This window comes from Colossoma macropomum, unplaced genomic scaffold (assembly GCF_904425465.1).
Source record: "Colossoma macropomum unplaced genomic scaffold, Colossoma_macropomum, whole genome shotgun sequence".
In the NCBI taxonomy this organism is placed as follows: domain Eukaryota; kingdom Metazoa; phylum Chordata; class Actinopteri; order Characiformes; family Serrasalmidae; genus Colossoma; species Colossoma macropomum.
The window spans coordinates 39,736,958-39,762,324 of NW_023494790.1; the positions used below are offsets into that span (position 1 = coordinate 39,736,958).

Sequence of the window (25,367 nt, forward strand, 5' to 3'; positions counted from 1 at the left end):
GTCAGGTACTGATGTTGGATGGTCAGTTCTGGATCACTCCAGCTCATCCCAAAGGTATTGGATGGAGCTCCATCACTCCAGAGAACACAGTTCCACTGCTCCACAGCCCAATGCTGGGGGGCTTTAGACACCCTCTAGCCCACACTTGGCATTGGGCATGGAGACCTTAGGATCATGTGCAGCTGCTCCAGAGTGTCCCATTCTATTGGTCAGTGCTTTTCTATGGAGACTATACAAGCTTTACACATTTAACTAATTAAAGGGCTGTGTTGACACTTTCTCCCCAATTAAACTGAACAAAGAATAAAACGACACAATTAAGTAAATTATTTATTCACATGGAAAAAGAGGACAGACAAAAAAGTACCAGCAGAATTTGGCAGCATGTTAGCGTTCGTAAGCTCCTTCACCGTTTAGACACTACAGAGTCGTCACTGTTGACTCCAAGCCTGACTTTGGTGCGTTCACGTGAGTCACTGACCTGCAGTGAGAGGTTTGTGCATGAACAAGAAGACAGGACTGCAGACCATAGAAGCCCATTCTCAAAAACAAGAGACAGAAAATGTCCGCGCCTCTATTTCTGACAGCAGCATGGCAACATTTTGATCTATTAATTAATTACTTTCTTGAAATGTAATAAACTCATTATTTTGACCTCATTGTCTTGAGGAAATAAATCATTATCACAAGATATTAAGTCAATATTTTAAGACAGGACTGGAATTAACTGGACTCAATATCTTGTGCTAATGACTTATAAAAATGTTATTTCGAAAAAATGTATTTTTTGAAAATACTGATTTAATATCTCAAAATAATGACTTATTTCTTTCTTGAGAAAATAAGTCATCATTTTCAGATATTAAATCAATATTTTTAAAAAATGTGTTATTTGTAGACACTAATGTTCAATATTATGAGAAAATAAGTCAGTATTTCAAAACATTAAGTCAACATTTTGAGAAAATATGTACTTTAAGATGTTAAGATTTCAAGTAAATATAATAAAACACATTTTTTTGAGATACTAAGTCAGTATTTCAAGAAAATAAGTCATTATTTTGAGATAATAAGTCAAAATGTTGACATACTATTGCAGAAACAGAACTCTTCCTGGCGGGTTTGGGCTTCCACAGCAGTCTCAATATTTGTATATATATCTGTATTAAAAAGAAAAACACTTTTTGGCAGGAATCACTTCTGAACTGTCTCTTTCAGCAATGTTCCTTCATGTTAAGACGAACCGGTGAAGTGCCTTTCTTTGATGGGTAAAATGGTTCACAATAAATCAGAGTAACTCTAAGCACTCTAGAACTTTCCTGCTTTAAACAGGCTGAATGATCAACTTTGGTTCAGTATTTTCATTAGTCAGCTGAATCCTGTGACTCCACACTGTGACTTTATTCATCACATCTGAAATCTGTCTTTGCTGAAGGGGAATTCCACCATTTTTACAAAATTTCGGTATAACTCAATGTTTGAGATGTAAACAGAGAGATTCAGAGTGGTTTGGTGTGAAATGGTTCAGATGTCTTTACAGTGGTGGTGATAGGAACCAGGGGTCACCATGAGTACAACACAAATATAGACATTTTATTTACTATCCAGAACCACCAGCGAACCTACACACATCCTCTGGGTTTTTACATGTAGTGTTGATGGTAAAATAGTAGAAAATCTGAAAAAAGATAGTTTAATAAGTTTATTTTTTAATAAAACCATTCAATTATGCAGAAATTTTGAAAGAGGGGTGGAACTCCCCTTTAACCAAGGCCTTGAAATCATGTGAAATGGCATTTCGTGTCCCAACAACTGATGCAACTGTTCAGGCATGACACCAAATCACTTTGGCAGGCTGTGTAGTGTTGCACTACATCCTTTATCCCAAAGTAAACTGAAATGCAGGCTGAAGTAATACTAACATGCTTATGAGAGCGACTCGATTCAGCCTTGAGCCTCATCTGCTGACTTCAGCTGGAGAATAGGAATAAAAACAGTGACATAAAAGCCACTAAACACCCCCTGAATCGCTGCCTTCAGAAATATCTGGAAGAAGAAACACATTCCTTCCACAGCTCTTATTTAAAGTGTCTCAATCTGTTGGTATGTCTCAAAACTCTCAGGCCAAAAGCTTTGGGACAAAAAATGTATAAATTACCCTAAGACCACATTTTAGGATCATAAGCAAACATCTTACTAAGCAATGTTTAAAAAAAACAAACGAAGCTGTACCACAGCTTTAAAGAGATCTGTACATTAAGCACAAAACACAACAGCGGTAAACTGCCACTGCTGACGGCCACCGTGACATTAAGGGACTACTCCAGCCTAATCTCAGCCTAATCTCTGTCTGCTGTCTGTCTTTACAGCATATGGTCAACTCAGAGTTCAGTATCTGCTCACTGGCTTACACTATGGTCATTCTCAGCACTGCAGTAACACTGTCATGGTGGTGGTGTGGATCAGACACAGCAGTGCTGCTGGAGTGTTTAAACACCTCAGTGTCACTGCTGGACTGAGAATAGTCCACCAACCAAAAATATCCAGCCAACAGCGTCCTGTGGGCAGCGTCCTGTGACCACTGATGAAGGACTAGAGGATGACCAACACAAACTGTGCAGCAGCAGATGAGCTATCGTCTCTGACTTTACATCTACAAGGTGGTCCGACAAGGTAGGAGTGTCTAATAGAGTGGACAGTGAGTGGACACAGTGTTTAAAAACTCCAGCAGCACTGCTGTGTCTGATCCACTCACACCAGCGCAACACACACTAACACACCACCACCACATCAGTGTTACTGCAGTGCTGAGAATGACTCACCACCCAAATAGTACCTGCTCTGTGAGGGTCCATGGGGGTCCTGACCACTGAAGAACAGGGTGACAAAGTATGCAGAGAAACAGATGGACTACAGTCTGTAACTGTAGAACTACAGAGTGAAACTATGTGGTCAGTGGAGCTGATAAAGTGGACAGGGAGTGTAGAAACAAGGAGGTGGGCGGTTACTGTCTTTGCTGGGTGGGTCATGGCTCTGTCGTCTCATGCCAAACTGCCACTGTGCTGCCGAAGTAATTTAAAGTTGTCTGCCATAATGGTGGCAGTGGCGTCTTTGGAATGCTATGAACTGGATTCACATTTTCAAATGACCAAAGCTGAACTTTGCATGTGAGATGTACTCACTCTGGAACGCTGCAAGACCGAATTGGTCAACCATTAAAACAAACGCTATTTCACTAGAGAGAATTTGATGCCAAATTCAAGTGCGACTGAAAGTGAGTTTCAAGTGGTCTGTACATTCCAGATCCAGCAGATAGAGATTAGACTTTAAAAAAAAAGTGTCACTTTAATGTGGAGTAGACTTTCAGGTGGTGAGGTCAGTGGTGAATGTTGCGGGGACACCAGTGAGTCTTGGGGTAAAGCAGGCAGTGGACCGTCTTAAACCTGTAGATGAAAAACACTCAGTAAATGAGCTGTAGGGACAAAAGCAGTGTCTATCTCACGATCACAGCCAAGCAAAATGAATGTAATGTACATTTTTCATTGGTGATGGTGACGGGATGGTTACAGTGTCACAGCTTCAACATTTTCAGCAATGTTTTTAATGATATTCTGTACCGTAGATGATGAAAAGCAGAAGTTCTTTGCTGTTTTACATTGAGAAACGTTCTTCTTGAATTGTTGCACTATTTGATGGTGCAGTCCTTCACAGAGTGGTGAACCCCTCCTCATCTTTACTTCTGAAAGACTCCGCCTCTCTGAGATGCTCTTTATACCCAATCATGTTACTGACCTGTTGTCAATCAACCACCAGGTGTTTTTTTTTAGCATTACACAACTTTATCAGTCTTTTGTTGCCCCAGCTTTTTTGGAACATGTTGTTGGCATCAAATTCAAAATTTTTGTACTTTATTAATCCTACAAGGGGAATTTGTCATTCTGCTGCCTAACTATGGCCAATCTGGGAGCAGCACAGCGTCGCCAGCAGAGCAGCGCCACCTGGGGGTTAAGTGCCTTGCACTTCTTGGGATTTGAACCTGCATCCTTCTGGTTGATGGCTCACTTCTCCTATCACTAAGCTACCAGTCACCCAGAATAATCTACGGGTTATTTTAATGATCAATCAAGTAATCAAAGATTGACAAAAAAGGCCTGTCATTCAAAATCTTAACAAGCCATGACAAATTTTATCTATCGAGTTTAATCATGTAATTGTGGCAGCCTTAAACACTGTGACTGAACTAAATCTGATTCTGATGATTACCGTGAAGGATCTTCAGCCAAAGAGAAACCTCCTGCGATGCTGACCACGTTCCTCCTGTTCTCAAAGCCACCGTAGCTGAGGGTCACCTACAGGGAGAGAGGACAACAGATCACACAGAAGTTAAAATGAGCTCCCTCGCACATTCAGGCCCGCCTCCTGATATGACGCGTGAATGTGACGAGTGTGGCAGGGACCTGTTTGAGAACGCTGTCAGTGCGCAGTCTCTGCAGGTTCTCCAGGTGTGAGTGGAACAGCCGCGTGTGCTTCAGAGGAACCTCCAGTAAAGCCTCGATGATGTAACCGATCGTGCAGTCGTCAGGGAGACGGATTTTCTCCGCTGTAGTGATGAAGTTCCCCAGACTGGAAGAACAAACAGAACGTCACTCGAAAGCAATGCTGCTCAAACATCACTAGAGGTTTTAAACAATAAGATAGTCATAAGCAAAGGATTGGACCAAATTACATGTTATTGTTGATTTTTATAATTGAAAATAAGAACACGTTCTCTACAGAGACACACTTCTGCACATTTTAATAAACAGTTTAACATATTGGGGTGGGGGGGGGCTGTGGGTTGCACAAATGTTATGGCACATTATACATTTTCAGTTCTATTTTTCCAACATGTAAAAAATATGTTAAATAAACAGAAATTTTGTACTAAAATTAGCAGAAAAATGCCATATTTTAACTGTGTTCTCTGTAGAGGATGTGTATTAGTGTATCACTAATTAACACTTAGAACCTCAACAAAAATGTGGAATCTGACCAGGGTGTTAAAACTTTTGCATACAATTTTATTTATGGTGGTTTTTGCACCATAAGATAGATTTTCTTTACAGATAGAAAAAAATGCAGCACAGTTTTTTTAAGACAGTCAAAACCACGTCAATGTATGTCAGTATGTGTAACACAGTGTGTTTACATGCACTTGAGTAATCAGACAATGGGGAAACTCCAGGTCTACATGAGTCAGACAGTAATCGGATTTCTGCTTTGCAATCAGCCAATAAACTCAGAGAAGAAGACGTGACGTAAAACTCAAACTTCATGCAGCAGGTTTTAACATCGCAGCTCTTTTCCTGAAAACATGAACATACATCATCTAGAAGATGAAGAACATTTAAATACTTTGTAAATATTTCGTGTTTTGTTTCAGTGTTGCTCCAAAAGTGTTTTGTTGTGTCTCGCAGCAACGCTGCTGGTACCACCGTCTTTTCTGGCGCATGCGCAGACTGAGAAATTTGATAGAAATCAGAGTAAGAGTTTACATGCACTGAGAAATCTGATTACTGAGCTAAAATCCAGCCTCTTTATTGTTTTTCTTAATCAGATTTCTAAATCGGACTGTTCTGTTTACATGACCATTTGAATAATCAGATAACTGCAGAAATACGATTACGATTGGATTATTAAGTGTATGTAAACACACTCACTGATGTAGAATTCAATATTTTAATAAATATATTTTCATAGGGTAAACACTGTATTTGATTCACAGCACTTAAAATGCAACACGAGTCGTTTAACTATGAGCTATGGGGCTAATGTAGCTAAACAGTATTTATACTGGCCTCATAGCTCCAGCAAACCTCAGACACCAAATACGTTTTGGCCGACTGACTCTGTTTGGGGTAAAAATAAATGCAAATTTGATTATTCAGTGAACCAGGATGTTAATGAAGTGAAAGTCTTACCTCGCCCACGGACTCATCTTGAGCGCTAAGCCTCGACTTATGCAGAACCCGGCACCTCCAGTGGCGAACCAGAACTTGACAGACACCTGAAAAACACATGGACATACAGATTTAAGAGATTCGTGGCTTCATCCTGACAACACCTACACACCAAATCACACACCAATGCTCAAAAACTTTAAAAAGTGGGACTGATTCTGAACCAGGTCCACTTTTTGACAGAATTCCGTCCCAATTCCAGAAACATTAACCCTCCACCACTACCTTCAGCCACTCCTACTCTGGATAACCTACGTTTCAGAATGTTGTAGTTTTCGTTTTAGATGCGAAACACCTCATAGACCTGTCTTGTAACTCACTCGTGTTTAGCAGACTGAAGACTCTCCACAAGGGGGTGCTATTAGCACCCAAGTGTCTTTTGGTGCTTTTTAAGAGTGTTGCTGCGCATCAGTGACACTGTGTCCTTTTAAAATGATGCAATTTCTAATTCCTGGGCACAGCGTGGTACCATTTAAAAGTAGAACAAACTGATAAAAACAGAGTCAAATTTGCTCTGCATGACTAGCTTTTGTTAAGTGTAAGGGAAAAGAAGACACTAGCTCACCGATCCATCGCTCTTAACCCTCTCGGCGGTCTCTATGGGGTGGTCCAGGCTGGGCCGGCCCAGGTACACGTCCTGCGTATGGGAATAGGAGGACAGCAGCTGCAGGAGACTGGGGAGGATCACGTAATTATCGTCATCCACATGACAGAACCATCTAGAGTATAGAGGAGAGAGTGGAGAAAGGATGATGAAATGTCGTTTTATTAATAATAAGTTATAGACATATACAGTGAACAATATGACAATATACACAGTTCAGAAAATGGCAAACAAGAAACCAAGACACTTAAATGAACACTGTACTGGCGTTACAGATATTAGCACAGTAGAAATCATTACTACAGCGATACAGTCCTTAGTTCAGAAAGGTTTTTAAATTACATTAAATTAAATTAAGTGACCCTTATTAGTCCCACAAGGGAGAAATTTCACCTCCACAATCTAAAACATCCATGCAGTGAAACACCACATACACACTATCACTACACTGTCGGCTCAGGGTATCAAACCGGTGACCTTCTGGTTGCTAAGCTGGTTCCCTAACATCCAGCCCACGACTGCCCCCCATAGACACTGATCACTGGGATCTCTTTAACTGTGGATCAGGTGATGAACAGACAGTGACACTAAACAGCTAATAATCAAACCCCATTCATAAAAACACTAGTTTTAAAAAGATTCAATGCAGATTTATGGGATATGTATGAGAGAAGCTTTTCCTTTATGGACACATTTTATGATTTGGGTAAAATCTCTGTGACGCCACATCCTGGCCCTGCAGAGCTACAGACTCCAACTCCCAGAATCCTCTTGGAGATCATGTGACACCATCCACCAACCACAAACTGCTTCAGACATCGGCTTCATCTGAATATTGATTATCCCACCTGTTGCTCATTCCCCAGACTTCTATAAAGACTGTTTGCTCTCACCACTGTTTGTGTTTTTCAGAGCGTACCGAGCCTTTTCTGTGTGATTAATTGTGTATCTCGACCCTTTTGTTCGTATTTTCAGGTACATTTTCTCTGTTTGGTTTCGGTTATTGTGTTTTGGCCTTTCGGTTTCAACCTGTGTCTTTGTGTTCACTATTCTCTGGACGCCACTTCGTATTTGTAATTGCGTTTTTCTGGCTTTGACCATTGCATGTTTTTCGATTTTGAAAACACACATACTGGAGTTAAGTATTATGCTTTGGGTTAAAACAAATAAAACATCCCGTCACCACAACTGGGAACAATTCTGACTGTCATTTCACACCAAACCACTCTGAACGACTTTGTTTACATCTTACATTATTATACTGGGAGATTCACTCGAAAGAGGCCCTGAATATTCTGTACTAACTCTCTCTAGGACGAATCAATCTGAACAAAACAAGATGCAATGAGCTCCTCAGTATATGGAGCTTCGAACAAGCCGGGATGCCCCTGCGTCAGAGCGATGAGGTGGGCGCCGGACAGCCATCGCAACGTTTTACCTCCGTTTGCAGCTTCCGGGGGCAGACCCCCCGTACCCCTTCATGTGTCTGACAGAAAACAGAGATCACTTCCAGCATCGCATGTAATGGAATCTATTACACATACATCAAGGTATGTCGTGTATTTTTTGGTTCAGATTGCTTCATCCTAACGGGAGTTACAACAGAATGTTCGGGGCCTCTTTCGAGTGAATCTCCCTGTATAATTCAGCAGAAAGAAGTGGAACTCCCCTTTAAACTTCTGTTTAATTACAAAACAGGAAGAAAAAAAGAAAGAAAATGAAGAGTCTTTAGTTGCTGCGCAGCCATTCAGAGATACGCTATTCAACTATTTTATATATTTAACGCTTCTCACTTTCCTATTTATGGAAGACTGCATATTATGCAGCCTTAACATATGTAGTCCTTTTCACTGAGAAAAGGGCCTCTCGCACTAAAGGGAGGACAAAACTCAACTTTTTCTGCGACTCGATGAACTTGTCATACTCCACAGACATCTTACAGCACAGGGCCTGACGGGTGTGGGCAGCTGAACAGTTGGTGTTGATGATGTTGGCACCTTGGATGAGAGGACAAAAAAAGAAAAAGTAGACAAACGACACGCTGATGAGACGAGGAACTACGTACTATGACCTCACCACATAAACGGATGGGAAGCTGAAATTAAATGAAGGTTGGACGGATGATGTGTGGATCAACGTGAAGATTCCTTCAGTGTTATGCAGTGAGAATGCAGATTTGGGGCTGTCTTAGGCCCAGTCCCATTTCACCCCTCACCCCTACCACTCAGCCCTACTCCTCTGTTTTGTGTGTTCATGTCTAGGGGCAGGGTGGCCCGATTCTTGTTGAGATAGAGGGGGAGGGTGAAGTGTTAGAACGGAGGTTTTTCAGAGACCCCAAACAGAGTGTTTTGAGATAAAAATAAAACGGCGAAATAGCTGAACAAGAGACCAAAGAAACACACAAATGTGAGAATTTTCTCTGTTAAAAATTACAATAACCACTGTATTATCTTAGTTTAATGCCGTTTCAGTGTATTTTGGCCCTTTTTTTCATAACAAGCATAACAAATCTCTAGTAGTGCTGACGTCTCAGTAGCTAAATTTCCTGTTCCACCTTAAATGGTGCAGCAGTTACATTCTGGCGCCTCAGGCATCAGAACTGGTGCTCCATTTAAGGTGGAACAGGAAAATTCTAACAAGAATCTGGTGAATATCTGACTTCAACTTCATATCACTGAAGAATTAGGGGTGGGTGATAATAAATAATTGCCCCCCTCTTTGAAGTCATATGAAGCCCTAAATGTAACTAAAGCCCAGCAGTGAGGAGCTGAACTTTACCCTCCTCTGCTGTCACTGCAGACTGGCAGGGTCGCCTACAGAGCAGCGCTGGTAGCTGTTAATGAAGTGATGCTCTTTTTATTTGAGGGTCCCATTTCAGAGGGAAGATTTCAACCACTACCCTGTAACTCAGTTTCAAGGGGCAAAGAGACACTCAAAAAAAATGAAAGAAATGGGTTTGGGCCTTTGACCAAGTACGTTGGGCCAAATCTGAAAGCAGCTGCAAATCTGTATCTGGGCTTTATGTGCTGTATTACCTGCTTTCTTCTTCAGCTCCGCATCCTCGCCATCAGTGAAGATAAACGTCTGCAAGAAACAAAGGGGTTAGTGTTCCAACTGGAGCACAGTGACTCCAGTGTTGGAGCTACAGGGAGAGAGGCACAGTGAAACGACAGAGGTGTGAAGGCTTGCTGGATACTGACATCATTTTATATGGTTCAGAACAATTCAACAGGATCCAATAGTTCAAACAGTGCTTTAGACAGCTTGTATAATCTCCACTGAAAAGCACTGACCAATAGAATGAGACGCTGTGGAGCAGCTGCACATGAGCCTATGGTCTCCATGCTCAATGCCAAGCATGGGCTAGAGGGGTATATAGCATAACAGTGGCTGATATAATTGATCAAAAACAGTTTTTTGATATGTTACGACTGCCAGTTCTTAAGTGTCAAATTTTATCAACTCAGATAAGTAGCTGTTTGGTTTTTGTTCAGAAACAGCATCATTTCTAAAAGTGATTTTTTTGGAATAACATATGGTGCTGCTGCTGAGTCGCCCTGTAAAGCCTGAAATAATCATTTAAAAGTCAGAGCCGTCAAGTTTTTCACACCACGTCATACGTCTTTTTACGTATTAACGTCACACACAGACTCTAAAAGAAGGTTCTGCTTGATATTTCAAACAATCCCAAAGTCAACATCATACCGATGAAGATGTGATAATAGTAGATAATTCACTCACATCCTCAGAAGACGCTCCTTCACCATGTTTAGACTGAGTTCTCTTTCAATCTTCAGATTCATCCACTCGGGGAAGAAGCACAACCCATGCTACAGAATGTTATGCATGCAGTTACACATTTTCATCAGTGAGGTCTCCAAATCCCCAAAAACTCACACTGCAGCTTTAAATTAGCAGATTTTATTAGAGAAATGAAACACCAGTCAGGCCATAAATGTGTAGAGATGCATGTAATTCCAATCATACTGGTATTGGCAGATAATTGGTAAAAAATATTTAATTATACTGACGATTACATTTGACTGGTTTGAAGTATCTACTGAACTTCAGAAGATCAGAATATTTAAGCGACGTTTATTTTACTGCACCTTTAACCTTCTACAGCGAGGAAAATATTTACGTTTGTCACTAATTTTATTAGGTGTGTATTTGTTTCAGCATCGACAGATACAGCACCATGAAAAAGTATTCGGCCCCATCCCGACTTCTTCCATTCTTGCATGTGTCACACTTAATTGTTTCTTCAAAATTTAATAGAACAAAAACATAAGATGAGCATGTGAGTCAATATAGCTTGTAAACGATTATTTCATTTTTTGCAGGAAAAAGGTTATCCAACATCAGCTGACCCTGTGTGAAGAAGTCACTGACCCCTTAGTTAATCAATCACACTATTCACCAAATTTGGTAACCAAATAAACTAAACACACCCAGGCTTCATTGCTACCAGCCCTGCTGAATCTAAACATTGCCTAAATGTTTCCAGCAATGTGAAATAGGCTGAAAGGTCTCAACAAGCAGCACATTATTCTATGATCAAAAGAAATTCCAGAACAGATGAGAGAAATACAAAGTTATTGAAACATAACGGTCTGGAAAGGGTTACGAAACCTTTTCGGAGGCTCTGAGACTTCAGCAAACCACAGTGAGAGGCTTCATCTCCAATCGGAGAAAACTTGGAACAGTGGTAAATCTTTCAAGAAGTGGCCGGCCTACCAAAATTCCTCTAAGAGCGCAGCAATGACTCATCCAGAAAGTCAAAAAAGAACCCAGACAAACATCTAAGGAACTGCAGGCCTCAGTCGGGATTCAGGATTCCACCATTAGAAAGAGACCGAGGAAATTTGTATCCACTGCTGACCAAGAGAACCAAGCTCATCTCATATTTGCCAAAAAAACACTCTGCCAATCCCAAGTGTTTTGGAATAAGGTTCTGTGTTCTGATAAGTCGCTAGTTGCTTTTTGGAAGACGGGTCCTGTTACATCTGGTGTAAAACTAGCACAGAATTCCACAATAAGAACATCATACCAGGAGTGAAACATGGTGGTGGTAGTGTGACACTGTGGGGATGCTGGGTGACTTGCAGAACCACGAATTCCGCTCTCTATCGGGAAAATCCTGCTGGAGAATGTCCAGACATCAGTCTGTGATCCGAAGCGCAAGTGCGGTTGGGTTCTGCAGCAAGACAACAGTCCAAAGCACTAAAGCACATCCACCTCTGAATGGCTCAAAAGGAAAAACAAAAGGTTTTGGAGTTTAGATGCTGTGGCAAGACCTTAAACTGGTGGGTCATGCTCAAACGTTCTCCAAAGTGGCTGAATTGAAGCAATTCGGCAAAGAAGAGGGGCCAGAATTCCTCCATGGCGATGTGAAAGACTGATCTCCAGTTAGAGGAAGCGTTTGGTTGCTGCTGTTTGCCAGTTCTAACTATTTAACTGTAAAAATACTTCACATGGGTGAGATTGGTACTGCAATAAAATTCCTCCAATAAATGAAATGACCATTTTTGTGTTTCCACATGTTCTTTGTCGTGTACTACATTTTGTATGGGGATCTGAAACCATTCAGTGTGACAAACATGCAAAAAAGAGAGGAAATGTGGAAACACTTTTTCACGGCACTGTTTGTATTTGAAAAATATTGTTTACTGGCATCGGCTGGGAATTCCCATATCAGCGCATCCCTACAAAGTGCTAATCACCCTCTCCCAGCTCATACAAAGAGACACACAGATGGAAAGAGGCTCCGAACCCAACCCCCAATAAATGAGACCAAAATGTCAGATTTGCTTACTTTGGGTTTGGACTACATAAACAGTATCGGCCTCTTTGGAACACTGGACGTTCTCCTGCCTCTGTACCTCTGCTCAATGAATGGACAGCGTCCGTCCACCGCTAAACCATCCCTGCCTGGCACGCTGCTGGCCAAACCACAGGCACGCGGAGCCCAACCCAGCCGTTCCAAAGGAGACGCCAGCCAGGCAGAGCTCCTCAGCTCAGTTCCAGCTGCGTGAGGACCAGAAACATCAGGACCAGATTGTTTTACGTCAGCCGAGTGCTTTTGCAATGTTTCTGGCAAGTGTAGGACGTTTAGGGGGCATTAAGCAATCCAAACATCACCACTGAAAACAAGAGATCTACAGTGTTATCTTACGAAATACGTTATATGGCCAGAAGACTGTCGACTCCAGTGTTTCCTGTCGACCCTCCAGTGAAGGTGTTAATAGTGAGTCTGTGCTGCAGTAACAGCCTCTACTCTTCTGGAAAGGCTCTAGATGTTGAACATTGCTGTGAGGATTTGATTGAGCATTAGTGAGGTCAGGTACTGATGCTGGATGGTCAGTTCTGGATCACTCCAACTCATCCTAAAGGTATTGGATGGAGCTCCATCACTCCAGAGAACACAGTTCCACTGCTCCACAGCCCAATGCTGGGGGGCTTTAGACCTCTCTAGCCCATGCCTGGCACTGGGCATGGAGACCTCATACGCAGCTGCTAGAGAACAGCCCATTCTATTGGTCAGTGCTTTTCTATGGAGACTATAGAAGCTGTGTCTGCAGTGGATGCCTTAAAGTAGCTGAATTCACTCATCAGACGGACTGTCTGGATATTTTTGGACTATAGTGTATCTATCCATGCGGACGAAAGTCTAGATTCTATAGGAATGTGTCACCGTGCAGCACTATTGTGCTTCTTTTACTGGTGCAATTACAGAACGAAGAGAACCATGGATCTTTTTCCACACTTGGGCTGCCAGGCCTGCGGACGCACTCTTGTTCCCCACTGAGTGATTTTATTCTACCTCGTGGAAAAAAAAAGCTGCCACAAGAACAAAAGCCTCTTTCAGAACATCTGTGGCTCTTTTCCGTCCCTGATTTGCCCTCACAATGAAGAGCTGTGGCTCTTCGTAACATTTGGGTTGCTACAGTATGTATGTAGTTACCATATAAAGAGCCATTTAATCCTTTCAACAACAGTCAAACTACTATGAAAGCCACAACATTTTATGTCCATTTTACCATCTTGGCTGTGAATATGTCTGAGTATGAGCTGATGTTCTAGTATAGACTAAAAAATATAAACGAAAACACAGACTTACTTTGCTCTGCTTTAAGCTTTAGCTCAGCTATAGCTGCTTTTCTCACATCTCCGGCAGGAAACTTTTCCACGAAGGTAGAACAGTTTCTTGTAAAATGTCTCTCAACGTTCGTCTTTTTACGAGGCTGAACTCGCTTCGCCAGCTTCTTGTTCGAATTCTCCCGTTCCACCTTAAATGGTGCCTGAGGCGCCAGGAAACTGACTTCAGCCTTGCGACCTTTTAGTGTTTCAGTTTCTTGTTGCAGATTAAACGTATCCGGAAACCAGCTGGAGTGATTATGAATGCAAATGAGTCCATTCCTCTCCAAATGATCGATGTTCATCTTTAATCTCTCTCTCTTTGCCGTTTCGTTAGCTACTAGCTAGGCGATATTGTTGTCTGTGTTGCTATGGTGACCAGCAGTCTGCGCTGATCTTCAGGGTTAAAGGGTGAATCAGCAGTTCTACATTAACTCCAGAGTTTAAGACCATTTATTGTTAAACTGTGTTGAACGATCAGCAGAGCTTTATTTTACTGTAAAGGAGGATTATTTTATTTTTACCTACTAATCTGATTCAGCTGTGGAGCCACAACAGGACAGTAAGAAGGCCGCATGCGGCATGTTGCCAACCCCTGACACAGTGAATAATTAAGGCAACAGTGGAAGCGCAAAACCTAATTACTCACAATGTAGTTAACAATGTAGGTACGTAGACGGTCATTAATATTAACAACAAACAGAAGAATATATGATGATGACTTTTCATTAATCTAATAACACAGAGCTTGTGAACTGCCTGTAAGAGTTCAGGCAAATCAGAAGCAATTAAACACTCACATAATGCATACATGACAACACAACCACGACTAACCGGCCTTAAACACTACATTACAAAAAAGTGGATATGTTGGTCTTCTTGGCCAAAAAAGAGCCTTAATTTACTGAAAATAATCACAATTTAAATCACAATCACAACGTTGGTGTGAAAAATCATAAACATATGCACAGCAATATGATGATATTTTATCATTACCATGATGCTTAGGCTGAAAGATTTGGGGAAAACATCTAATTGTGATTTTCGGGACCAATGTCATCACTGTGATTTAACTGTGATTAATTTTTTGGTAACACTTTATTTGGACAGTCCACTTTAGATGCTTTGTAGATACTTAATTTAGTTTCAAGTTACATTAAACTAAATAAACATGGCTCTAATCCTAACCCTAACCTTAAACTCAACCCAAAACCTAAACCCAACCCTCGCTCTGGTCCTAGCCCTAACCCCGGTCCAAATCCTAACCCCAACTCCACCACCGTTTAGAATCAAGTTTCAACAGATAGTCTGTTAACAATTTCAACATCTGTAGATCATCTATAGGGGACTATAGTCGACAATCCAAATAAAGTGAGACCTTATTCTAAATAAATTAAGGTCCAGTCCTGTTATTTTTAGCCAAGAAGATCACAAAATCCACCTTTTCAGGCTCGAGGCATGAACACTGCCAGTTACTGCCAGTTCCTGGTGGCTGTGATGTCACAGCATATTAGTGTTTTGTTGTTTCCGATGTGTCTACAAGCAGTTCTTGTTATTTGGTTAGATTTCCCACTTAAAACTTAAGAAAACATGTTGATAATTAAAATCGCACCACTTGAGATTTGAACACTGCTCTCTTTCAAACTGTGATTTCCTCTGTGATCTTTCAGCCCTACATGATGCACAACACACATTTCTGAGCATGTCGTGGACAACGTCAGTACTTAAAAGAACTTCAAGGGTTCTTTAGTAAAGAAAATGGTTCTATATAGAACCATGAACACTTAAAGAACTTTGTGCATTGTGAAAGGGTTCTTCAGATTGATGGAGAACGTACTGTAGATGTTGGCATGGTGTTTATTTATCCCACTTCCAACACTGCCCACATATCATCACTATCAGAGCAAAACCTGGTATCTACACTCTTAAAAAAACATGGTTCTTCAAGGGACCTTGAGTAAAGAAAACAGTTCTATACAGAACCATGAACAGTCAAAGAACTCTTTGCATGCTGAAAATGGTTCTATACAGCACCAAAAAAGATTCTGCTATTGTTAGGCTAGTAACCGTAGAAGAACCCTTTTTGGTGCCATATAGAACCCGATAAAACACACTGTCCATCAATCTCAAGAACACTTTCATGATGCAAAGAACTCTAATCATATATATATATATATGATTAGATATACATACGTACATATGTTTTTTTCTTGCAAAAGAACCCTTGAAGAACCATAATTTTTAGGTGTGTAGTGTAAAATATCACCTGTCTACTATTATTATTATTATTATTATTATTATTATTATTATCATCACTATAACAATGAGAACATCGTTAGTCCTGTTTAACTGGTTTTAGTGCAGCAGTGTGTGAAATGTTAAATAATTGTCATTGTATGGACAGTTTTGAAAGTTTTAATGGCAGTTTTTAAATGTTGCACCACTAGTGCATCGTGTCTGTGCCTAAATATTGTGATACACATCCTGTATCATGAGAATTGTGATATTATATTTTTCCCATATTGCTCTCCTGCAGTCCAGCACTACATTTGTCTCTGATTAATTGCTTTGAGCTTGACAGGAGCCCAAAATCTGGTGTTATAAAACAGGACTGCCTGAGGCTGAAACTGTTACTCAATGTTTGCCACTTACATAAAAGACAGAACGCGCCCGAGATACAAACACTGCAGAAACACGTCTAGTACTCCAAAAGCTTGAGTGTTAAGCGCAACACAGAGCAATAAAGTATCCAACTACATGTCCAATCATTTCTCAGCTAACCTGAGTAAAACCCCGAGAGCCAAACCTCTCCCCAAAAAACGGCCTCGATTTGGGGGGCTGCCTGCCACCCTTCTGGTGCCTCAGCTTCAGCGAGTGTTCTTGAGCGGAAGCAAACACACAGCGGTTTCTACATGTGTCTCCAGGTCTCAGGTTGCTGAGGAACTTCCTCCACTGAGGGGGGAACCAAACATCCCCTCTACCCACCAACACCAAGGCATGCAGCCAAAAAGCTGCCTCTCCTCCCCCTCAACTGGCCTTCGCAGGCTGCCGTCACCCATTTACACCTCTGAAAACCTGCTGTGTTCGGTCACCCTGCCTGAGCTTGGCAGCTGCCTGCTAATCCCGCGCAAGAACCGCATGCTAGAACCAGTCTCAAATGAGCGACACCGTCTTCCTCGCGTGTGGTCTGCATGCCCAGGAGAGGAACGAGGAGGAGGAGGAATGCGTGGATGAAAAAGGGAAAGAAAATGAAAGATCTGGCCACCAAACGACATCAGCTTTGCTCCTACGCGGTTCCTTACAGCTCATGGAAATGGAATGTGGACTAGCCTGCGGTCTTAAAGATGGTTCTTTGCTCAAAGCCACTTCTGGTTCCTTAAGGTACCTTCCAATAAATGGTTCCTTTCCCTTATGCAAAGCTTCATTTAACTTTAAAACATTTAACATTTAAAGGTTCTTCACACTCGCACATCTACAGTCTTGAGAAAGAAGGTTCTTCAGGGCTTTAATAAAGAAAATGGTTCTATATAGAACGCTCAAAGACCCTTTGCATGATGAAATGGTTCTCTGCAGGGTGAAATCGTTCTTCAGATTGATGGAGAATGTGTTGTATAAGAATCTTTTTAAAAAAGGGTTCTATATAGCACCAATAAAGGGCTCTTCTAATGTAACAAGCTTTTCGTTCTATATAGAACCGTGTTCAAAAAGGTTCTATATAGAACCATATACAACACATTCTCCATCAATCTGAAGAACCATTTCACCATGCAAAGAATCAATTAAGCATGCGCATTGTTCTTTCAGTGTTCATGGTTCTATATAGAACCACAGTCTTTACTAAAGAACTTCTGAAGAACCGTATTTTTTAAGAATGTACTTTTGGTCTGTTCCAACTTATCAGACCTCAGAAAAACTAAATATTGTGACTCGTGTTTCGCGAAAACATCCTGAAGCATCGTGATGTTTATTTTTTGCCATACTGCTCATCCCCAACATAAAGGTTCTTTAAACCTATAAAAAGGTTCTGCACGCTCACAAATCTGCATTTATGCATATGGAAGATGCTCATCTTACTATTGATTTCTAAAAAAGATGGTGCTTCAAGGGTTCTTTAGTAACAAAAATGAACACTCAAAGAACTCTTTGCATGAATAAAGGGTTCTTTGCATCATGAAAGGGTTCTTGTTTAACTGGGTTTACTGCAGCAGTCTGTGAAACTCTGAATACAAATAAATGGATTTATAGTTTTTTGGTGTTTTTAAAATGTTGGCTAATTTTGTCTGTTAACTTATGAGACGTCAGAAAACATAAATATTGTGACACAAAGATTCCTGAAGTATCATGATGGGACATTTTAGTGTATCGCCCACCTCTAGTACCAATCCAATAGTACCAATGTTACCCACCAAGCAGTGATCTGTTTAAGCCCCCTACACTATAAGAGTCCTTGGGCAAGACTCCTAACACTGCCTTCACCTACCTGTGTAAAATGATCAGATTATAAGTCGCTCTAGATAAGAGTGTCTGCCAAATACCGTAAATGACTAATAAGCCAATTTGGCCACTTCTGGCTTGTATTTCAATGGATGCAAATAATGAAAAAGAAGACAATTAAATCATTAATCGCAATTACTGATATGACAATTAATCAGCAATTACAATTCCATGACCCTACAAACCCCAGCTGCAGTGCTCCTGGAGAAACTGTAGTGATTTTAACATTTCAATTCTGGATTCTGAGACTAAAATACAAGCTGGGAAATGATTTAGTTCCACAACAATGCAAATAAAACTCTCTGCACTCTCTGCCTTTTTTTGGTAAAAACTTCTTGCTCACCACAGCAAAATCAAAAGGCTGATATGTACGGATTTCGGCAGGCATCTTCTTTTAAGACCCCACTAAATCTTCTATAAACCAAAAAACTTTGCCATCATTTGTGCTCTGCTGCCTCCATAACAGCACACAGAGCTGGGGTTTGGACTTTTTAATCCAGAGAGACATCAGTGGACCCCACCACACCAACTGCTTTTCAAACACGGCTCTTTTACGGAACCATTCAGATACTCTTTGTGGCACAAATTTTCCTAATTAGTTTTTGGCTCAGATGTACGGTTCTTGGAAAAACCTTTAACTGGTTATAAAGTCATATAAAAAATGCTGAACATCAAATCACATGTTTTGGTAAATATTCTAAGAGAAAATAAGTTTACATACCCGCCCCACAAAGAACTCACTTAAATATGGCATTTTTTTCTGCAAGTTTTAGTGCACAATTTCTATTTCTTTGTATTTATATGTTTGTATCTATTTATTTATTTGTATGTGAAATTCAGAAAATAAACAGTATTTGTAATGAGCAGTAATTGTAATGAGCAGTAAATGTGCAGAAGTGTGTTTTCTGTAGAGGACGTTAACTTCAACAACACACATAATTTGACCAGGGGTGCCCTAACTTTTGCATTCCATTGCAGAACCTTTGCAATCTATTCTTTAAACTTTGTTTGCACGTTATTAGCACTGAAAGGGAACCAAAGGTGGTTCTTCGCCCCACAGAACCCTCCTTGGCACCTTTAATTTGAAGCCTGCATGTACAGGAGCTCCACGGCACCAGCAGTCTAGCTCTACCATGCCAGAAGTGCTCGCTGAAGGTGTTGACGTGATGGAATGACGAGTGTCCCGAGGCCCTCCCCCCTACCTGTTCCTTGGCTTCCGACACCCAAGTCTGAAAAAGCAACTGCAGCCGTGACTTGTGATACTTCCTAGTGGTCTTAATGGCGATAAATATGTCCTTCAGCTCCAGAGGCTCCCTGGACCGAGAGCCAGGGGAGCTGGCATGAGGCGCGTCCCCATCCGGCCTCTGGGGTCCAGCCCCAGGAGGGTGCGGCCGGGTGACGCTGGAATCCTTGGTATTACCGGCACTGTTCTTCCCGGTGGCGTTGCGGGCGCTGTGGGGTTCGTGCCCCCTCCCGGCTCTGGTGGGCCTGGCACGGGGCCGAGGCTGGGGGGGCTCCCCCTGGCGCTGTGGTGTCTGCAGGGTGGAGATTAGCAGCAGCAGCAGGGCACAGAGGGCCAAGGAGACCAGGAAGCAGCATTTGCTGATGCCAACGGAAGACAAATGCATTCTTCCTGTGCTCAGCGCCAGCTCAGCTCAGCTCAGCCGCCTGGGCTCGGCCACCTCTGCTCTCCAGTGCCCATCTTTAGTGCAGCAAACTGGACCCTGATCCAAGAGACAAAGTGAAATAATGATTAGTAGGGCTGGGCAACATGACAACATACACCGGTCAGGCATAACATTATGACCACCTCCTTGTTTCTACGCTCATTGTCCAGTTTATCAGCTCCACTTACTATATAGGTGCACTTTGTAGTTCTACAGTTACAGACTGTAGTCCATCTGTTTCTCTGATACTTTGTTAGCCCCCTTTTACCCTGTTCTTCAGTGGTCAGGACCCCCATGGACCCTCACAGAGCAGGTTCTATTTGGGTGGTGGGTCATTCTCAGCACTGCAGTAACACTGACGTGGTGGTGGTGTGTTAGTGTGTGTTGTGCTGGTACGAGTGGATCAGACACAGCAGATGTCTGAAAAAATATTGTGACATATCATGAAAGGTATTGCCATATTTCTGCCATATCGCCCACCTCTATGATTATGTACTGTTATCGTAATAAATTACATCACAATATGCTTTTCTGAGCATATGATGGTATGAAAAACGAAATACATACATGATATATTGTTATATCGCCCACCTCTAGAAACAAATGGCTGGACACCGGGCCATTATGCCGTTATCTTATTTAAATAATTTTTTTTTTACAGATTACTTTTCCTTGTGTTTTCTTCTTAAATCGCTTATTTTTGACCTTTAACCCCTCACAGTTCATCATAGCTTTTCAAAGGCATTACTGCTTTTTTCCACCATTTGCACTGCATTCTGTATTTGAAAAACATAATACAAGTATAAAACATGACACTGATGCATATCACGTACCGTGAATATGTCCTCCCTCCCTGAAACAATAAAGGTTAGCAGAGACAAAATCCGCAGCGTTTTTTCGGATTATCTGACACCGTCTCTGTGTGAACGTTACTGTTTATAATTCTTGGAATTATTTTTATAAACGCTACATGAGTTTGGTCTGGCATTGGCAATCATTTCTCAGCTGTCCTGGTCAACTCTAGGACGAGTCTGTGCCATCAATGTGAGCAATTTCCTGTCTTCTATTTTCAGAGCAGCAATGATACCTCAACCGGTAACAGATGTGGAGACTGGAAGCTGAAACGTCAGCCTGCAGTTAATCATAACCTTCTTCTAAATCAACTGCTTTAGCTCCAGCTTCCAGCAGACAGCTAGAAAGGACCCATACCCTCTTATCCCCCCCCCCAGGCCCACTTATTATATGCGTATAGGATTATGTATCAAAAATAGCTGTAATTAATTAATTAAATATTTCCAAACACTCTTTATTCTTTACAATTAAGCAGCCTATGTTTGTTTACGTCAGTTTATTTAATACTACACTCTAAAAAATGACGGTTCTTCAGGGGTTCTTTAATAAAGAAAATGACTCTATATACAACCATGAACACTCAAGGAACCCTTTGCATGATTAAAGGGTTCTTCAGACCTATTGGAGAATGTGTTGTATATGGTTCTATATAGCAACAAAAAGGATTCCTCTACTGTTATGATGTCAAGCTGTAACAATAGAATAACGCTTTTTGGTGCTATAGAGAACCTTTATCAAAAATGTTCTATATAGAACCATGTAAAAAAACATTCTCCATCAATCTGAAGAACCATTTCACCATGGAGGGACCCTTTAATCATGCAAAGGGCTCCTTAAGTGTTTATGGTTCTATACAGAACCATTTTCTTTACTAAAGAACCCTTGAAGAACCATCTTTTTTAAGTGCGTAATAAGAACTTCTAGAACACAGAATAATGCGTGATGTTGCAAGACAGTTTATTTTTGCAAATGTTTTATTTAACTGAAATTTTGTGTACATATTGTGCACATTGTCTTTGAGCACCGTGACATAGGGGTGGGCAATATGATGATATTTTATCATTATCGTGATAGATTATGTCACAATACGCTTTTCTGAGCGTATCATGGGTATCATCAGTGCTTAAAGAACACCGACCAACTGCATGTTTGATTACAGAGTGAGCATAATTAGGCCTGTTTAATTGGATCTAGTGCAGTGCAGCTTATAAAACATAAAAAATGAATAAAAATCATTGTAGTTGTATGTTTGTAATTTTTATTATAGCCCTTCTTATATGTGGCACTAGAAGTATTTTGTCTGTTTCAACCTCTTAAATCTCATTACATCTTAGATAAACTAAATATTATGATTTATCATTAAAATGTCTTGACGTATCGTGATGTTATGCTTCAGTCATATCTCCCACCCTTAAATAGTAAGACCTTAAAATTTAGCAGAGCCGTAATCAAGAAGGGTTTCAAATAGAGCTGGGCGATACTGCAAAAATGTAATATCACGATACTTCAAGAAGTTTTCGCGACACACGATACATCACGATATTTATTTTTCTGACATCTGTAAAGTTGGAACAGACAATGAAGGGCCACATTTAAAAAATACTATCAAAAACTACGAATGCAATTATTTTTATTCACCATTTCACACACTGAGCTGCACTAAATCAAGTGTCCAGCCAAAGTGTTTACACACTGAAATTGTTCTTCAGATTGATGGAGAATGTGTTGTATATGGTTCTACACGACCTTGAGAATGGTTCTATTGACATTGTAACTATAGAAAAACTCATTTTTTGTGCTATATAGAACATTTCACCACACAAATAACCATTATACACAAAAAATGGTTCTATACAGAACACACGGTGCTAAACCAAACCACTACCATTTCTAAAGAACCCTTCAAGAAACTTATTATTATTATTATTATTATTATTACTATTACTATTATTACTATTTGCTGGATCACACAATGATTCTACCTATTTTATATGTAAAACTATCAGTATCGGTACAGGTATCGTGGAAATCGCCAGCCTCGGTATGACTTGGTATCGGATCGGTAAGAAAGCCGATGTTATCGATGCCATCGATGTTATCGTCCATCTCTACCAGCTGTTAGCACCTCAGACCCAAAACAAAGCTGAGCTAGGCTAGCTAACGTCAGTAGCTACTTGTAAACGACATTAACTTTGTGTTCCGGTCAAAAAGAGACTAAAACAAAGTCTCTCCAGCTAAAAAAGACGAGATTAAACCACTTCATACACTTTCAGAGCGATTCAGAACCGACCGATAGCGGCGAGGCTGGAGTTCGAATTTCCCCGTTCCACCTTAAATGGTGCCGCAGTTACGCTCCGAATTCATTCTGAATTACACACAGAACGGAACTGCTGCACCATTTAAGGTGGAACGGGGAAATTGGAGTAGAAATAGGAAGCTAAATGGCTTCAGCTCGGTCTGATGGTGATGGTTAAAGTGCCTTAACTCACCACAACACAGCAGATGAGGAGCGGTGTGTGTCTCTCCGAGCACTTCTCTCTTCTTCATCCTCACTTCTGTCACATATAAACGGAAAATGAAGCTCGAAGGGGAAAGCGGACCGCTATCCTACGAAATACAGACACTACAGGTTCTCCGGGTCGTCTTAAGAGAATAAACACACCCGTATCGACTGTTAGTGCTGTTATTGTTGCACAGCAGAGCAGCACAGTCTTATATAGCGCTCACACAGCTGCTGCAGCGGCGCTGGCTTCAGCCCGACGCTAATCGCCCTTAAAATACTACACACAAGTCACCGGCGACACCACTGATTATCTGCCAGCCATCCATCGTTGTCCACCGCATTAAATGACCTCTCTTTCTGTTTCTGTGTCCGATGCCAAGTCCAGCCTGCACGGGTTTACCGCTGCGTTCTGATAAAAGCGCACTTTAAACCTGTTTCACTCGTTTTTCTCTTTTACCGTACTTCCCCGAAGTTACGCGACTCACCAATTCCAGCGTTAAAGGAAGAGGAGTGTCGATTAAAAGGGGAACTCCGCCGATTTTTCGAAATTCATGTATTGTTTGAGATGTAAACAGAGTGGTTTGGTGTGAAATGTTCTGTTGTAAAGAAACGTACCGAGTCAGAATTGTTCAGTGGTGGTGATGGGAACCAGACGTCCAAAGTGGCAAAATAGTCCCCAGTAAAACTCTTTTTTCTGCCCAGATTTACCCCCATTTTAACATCATCATTGTTACATTCAGAAGACTCATGGAGACTCATGGAGTGGTTTTGGATTGTAAATAAATAATATAATTATATTTGCACTGAAAACAATACCTGATTCCTAACACCACAACTGTGAAGTACTCCGCTAGAAAAAACAGCATGAGTGGTCACCAGCATAACCAGCGTATGTTGTGTTTTGGGTGCTGGTATGCTGGCCAGAAGCAATGGAGGCTGATAAGCTAGTCACCAGCCAAACCATCATATGTTGTATTTTTATGCTGGTATGCTGGTCAACCAGCATGACCATGCTGGGGTGTCCAGCTAAACCAGAGCCAGACCAGCATAAACCATAATTTCGGAAAAAAAACAGCACAGACTATTTCATACTTGTCTAATCTGGTCTGTGCTGTTTTTTTTGGTTTTTTTTCGAAGGGAAGTTTCTCTACAGTGAGGCATTTCAGACAAAACCATCCAAATGACTTAGTTAATATCTTGATGACTGAACTATGCAGAAGTTTTGAAAAATTGGTGGAATTCCCCGTAACAGAAATAGCTCAGGGAACGTGTGAATGTACACTTACTGACCACTTTATTAGGAACACTACAGTAATGCTGGGTGGGCCTCCCTTTGCTCTCAAAACAGTTCTCATGGCATGGATTCCACAAGATATTGGAACCATCTTGAGTATAAATATTTGTTTTGAAAATATTGCTGTACATTTGTAAGCTGGTACAAATGAAAGGGTTCTTTCAACTTAATTTATTCAGCATGTATTATAAATGTGTAACTTTTATATGCGTATTTTATCAGAACTACAGTCTGGTTCCTATCACCACCACTGTGAACAATTCTGATTTGTTAAGTTTCTCTGAACGACTGTGTTTACATCTTAACCACCTAATTATGCAGACTTCTTTTCTTAAAATCCTCTTTAGAGGGGAATCTATAGATTAATAGCGTGAAATTAAGGCTGGAATTTAAGAAATTAAATGTATGATTCCACGTTAGAGGATTTTCTTGAGCAGTCGTTTTATTGAAATCGACCGAGTGTTTATTAAGTAGGTGTAAAACTAAAATTCCTGTTTTATTAAAAGCGAAATATTTATTTAACACGAAGAGAAGTGAGAGAGCGTCTTCTGGATTTAAGGAAGCGTCCTCAGCTCTTTTTTGTGGATTTGGCGCCATCTGGTGGCGCATTCTGACAACTGCTGCTGTTCAGGTCAGCGTTAGTATCTCTGACTGTGGGTCAGTGGTGACTTACATTCCTTCAAGGAAAAAGTCAGTGTTTTTATATCTGTCTGCCACATCAGTAATGTATGATTAAATAAATAATACACTAATCTTTATGCGCTTCGATGCAGTTAATTGGGACAGTATATGAAATCAGTGACTGGTCAGTATTGTT

General features: G+C 40.9%; 1 protein-coding gene across 1 annotated transcript; it reads right to left on the reverse strand.

The window, feature by feature from the left end:
- Positions 1 to 2,830: 2,830 nt before the first annotated feature.
- rfng (RFNG O-fucosylpeptide 3-beta-N-acetylglucosaminyltransferase) lies at positions 2,831 to 23,704 on the reverse strand. The gene is made up of 9 exons (XM_036573373.1): positions 23,243 to 23,704; positions 19,437 to 19,958; positions 9,639 to 9,687; positions 8,498 to 8,600; positions 6,565 to 6,718; positions 5,961 to 6,046; positions 4,458 to 4,623; positions 4,264 to 4,349; positions 2,831 to 3,443 (listed from the first exon to the last, which is right to left on the reverse strand). The coding sequence occupies exons 2-9, from the start codon at positions 19,860 to 19,862 to the stop codon at positions 3,377 to 3,379; spliced, it is 1,137 nt and encodes a 378-aa protein (XP_036429266.1). The 5' UTR covers positions 19,863 to 19,958; positions 23,243 to 23,704; the 3' UTR covers positions 2,831 to 3,376.
- Positions 23,705 to 25,367: the final 1,663 nt, after the last annotated feature.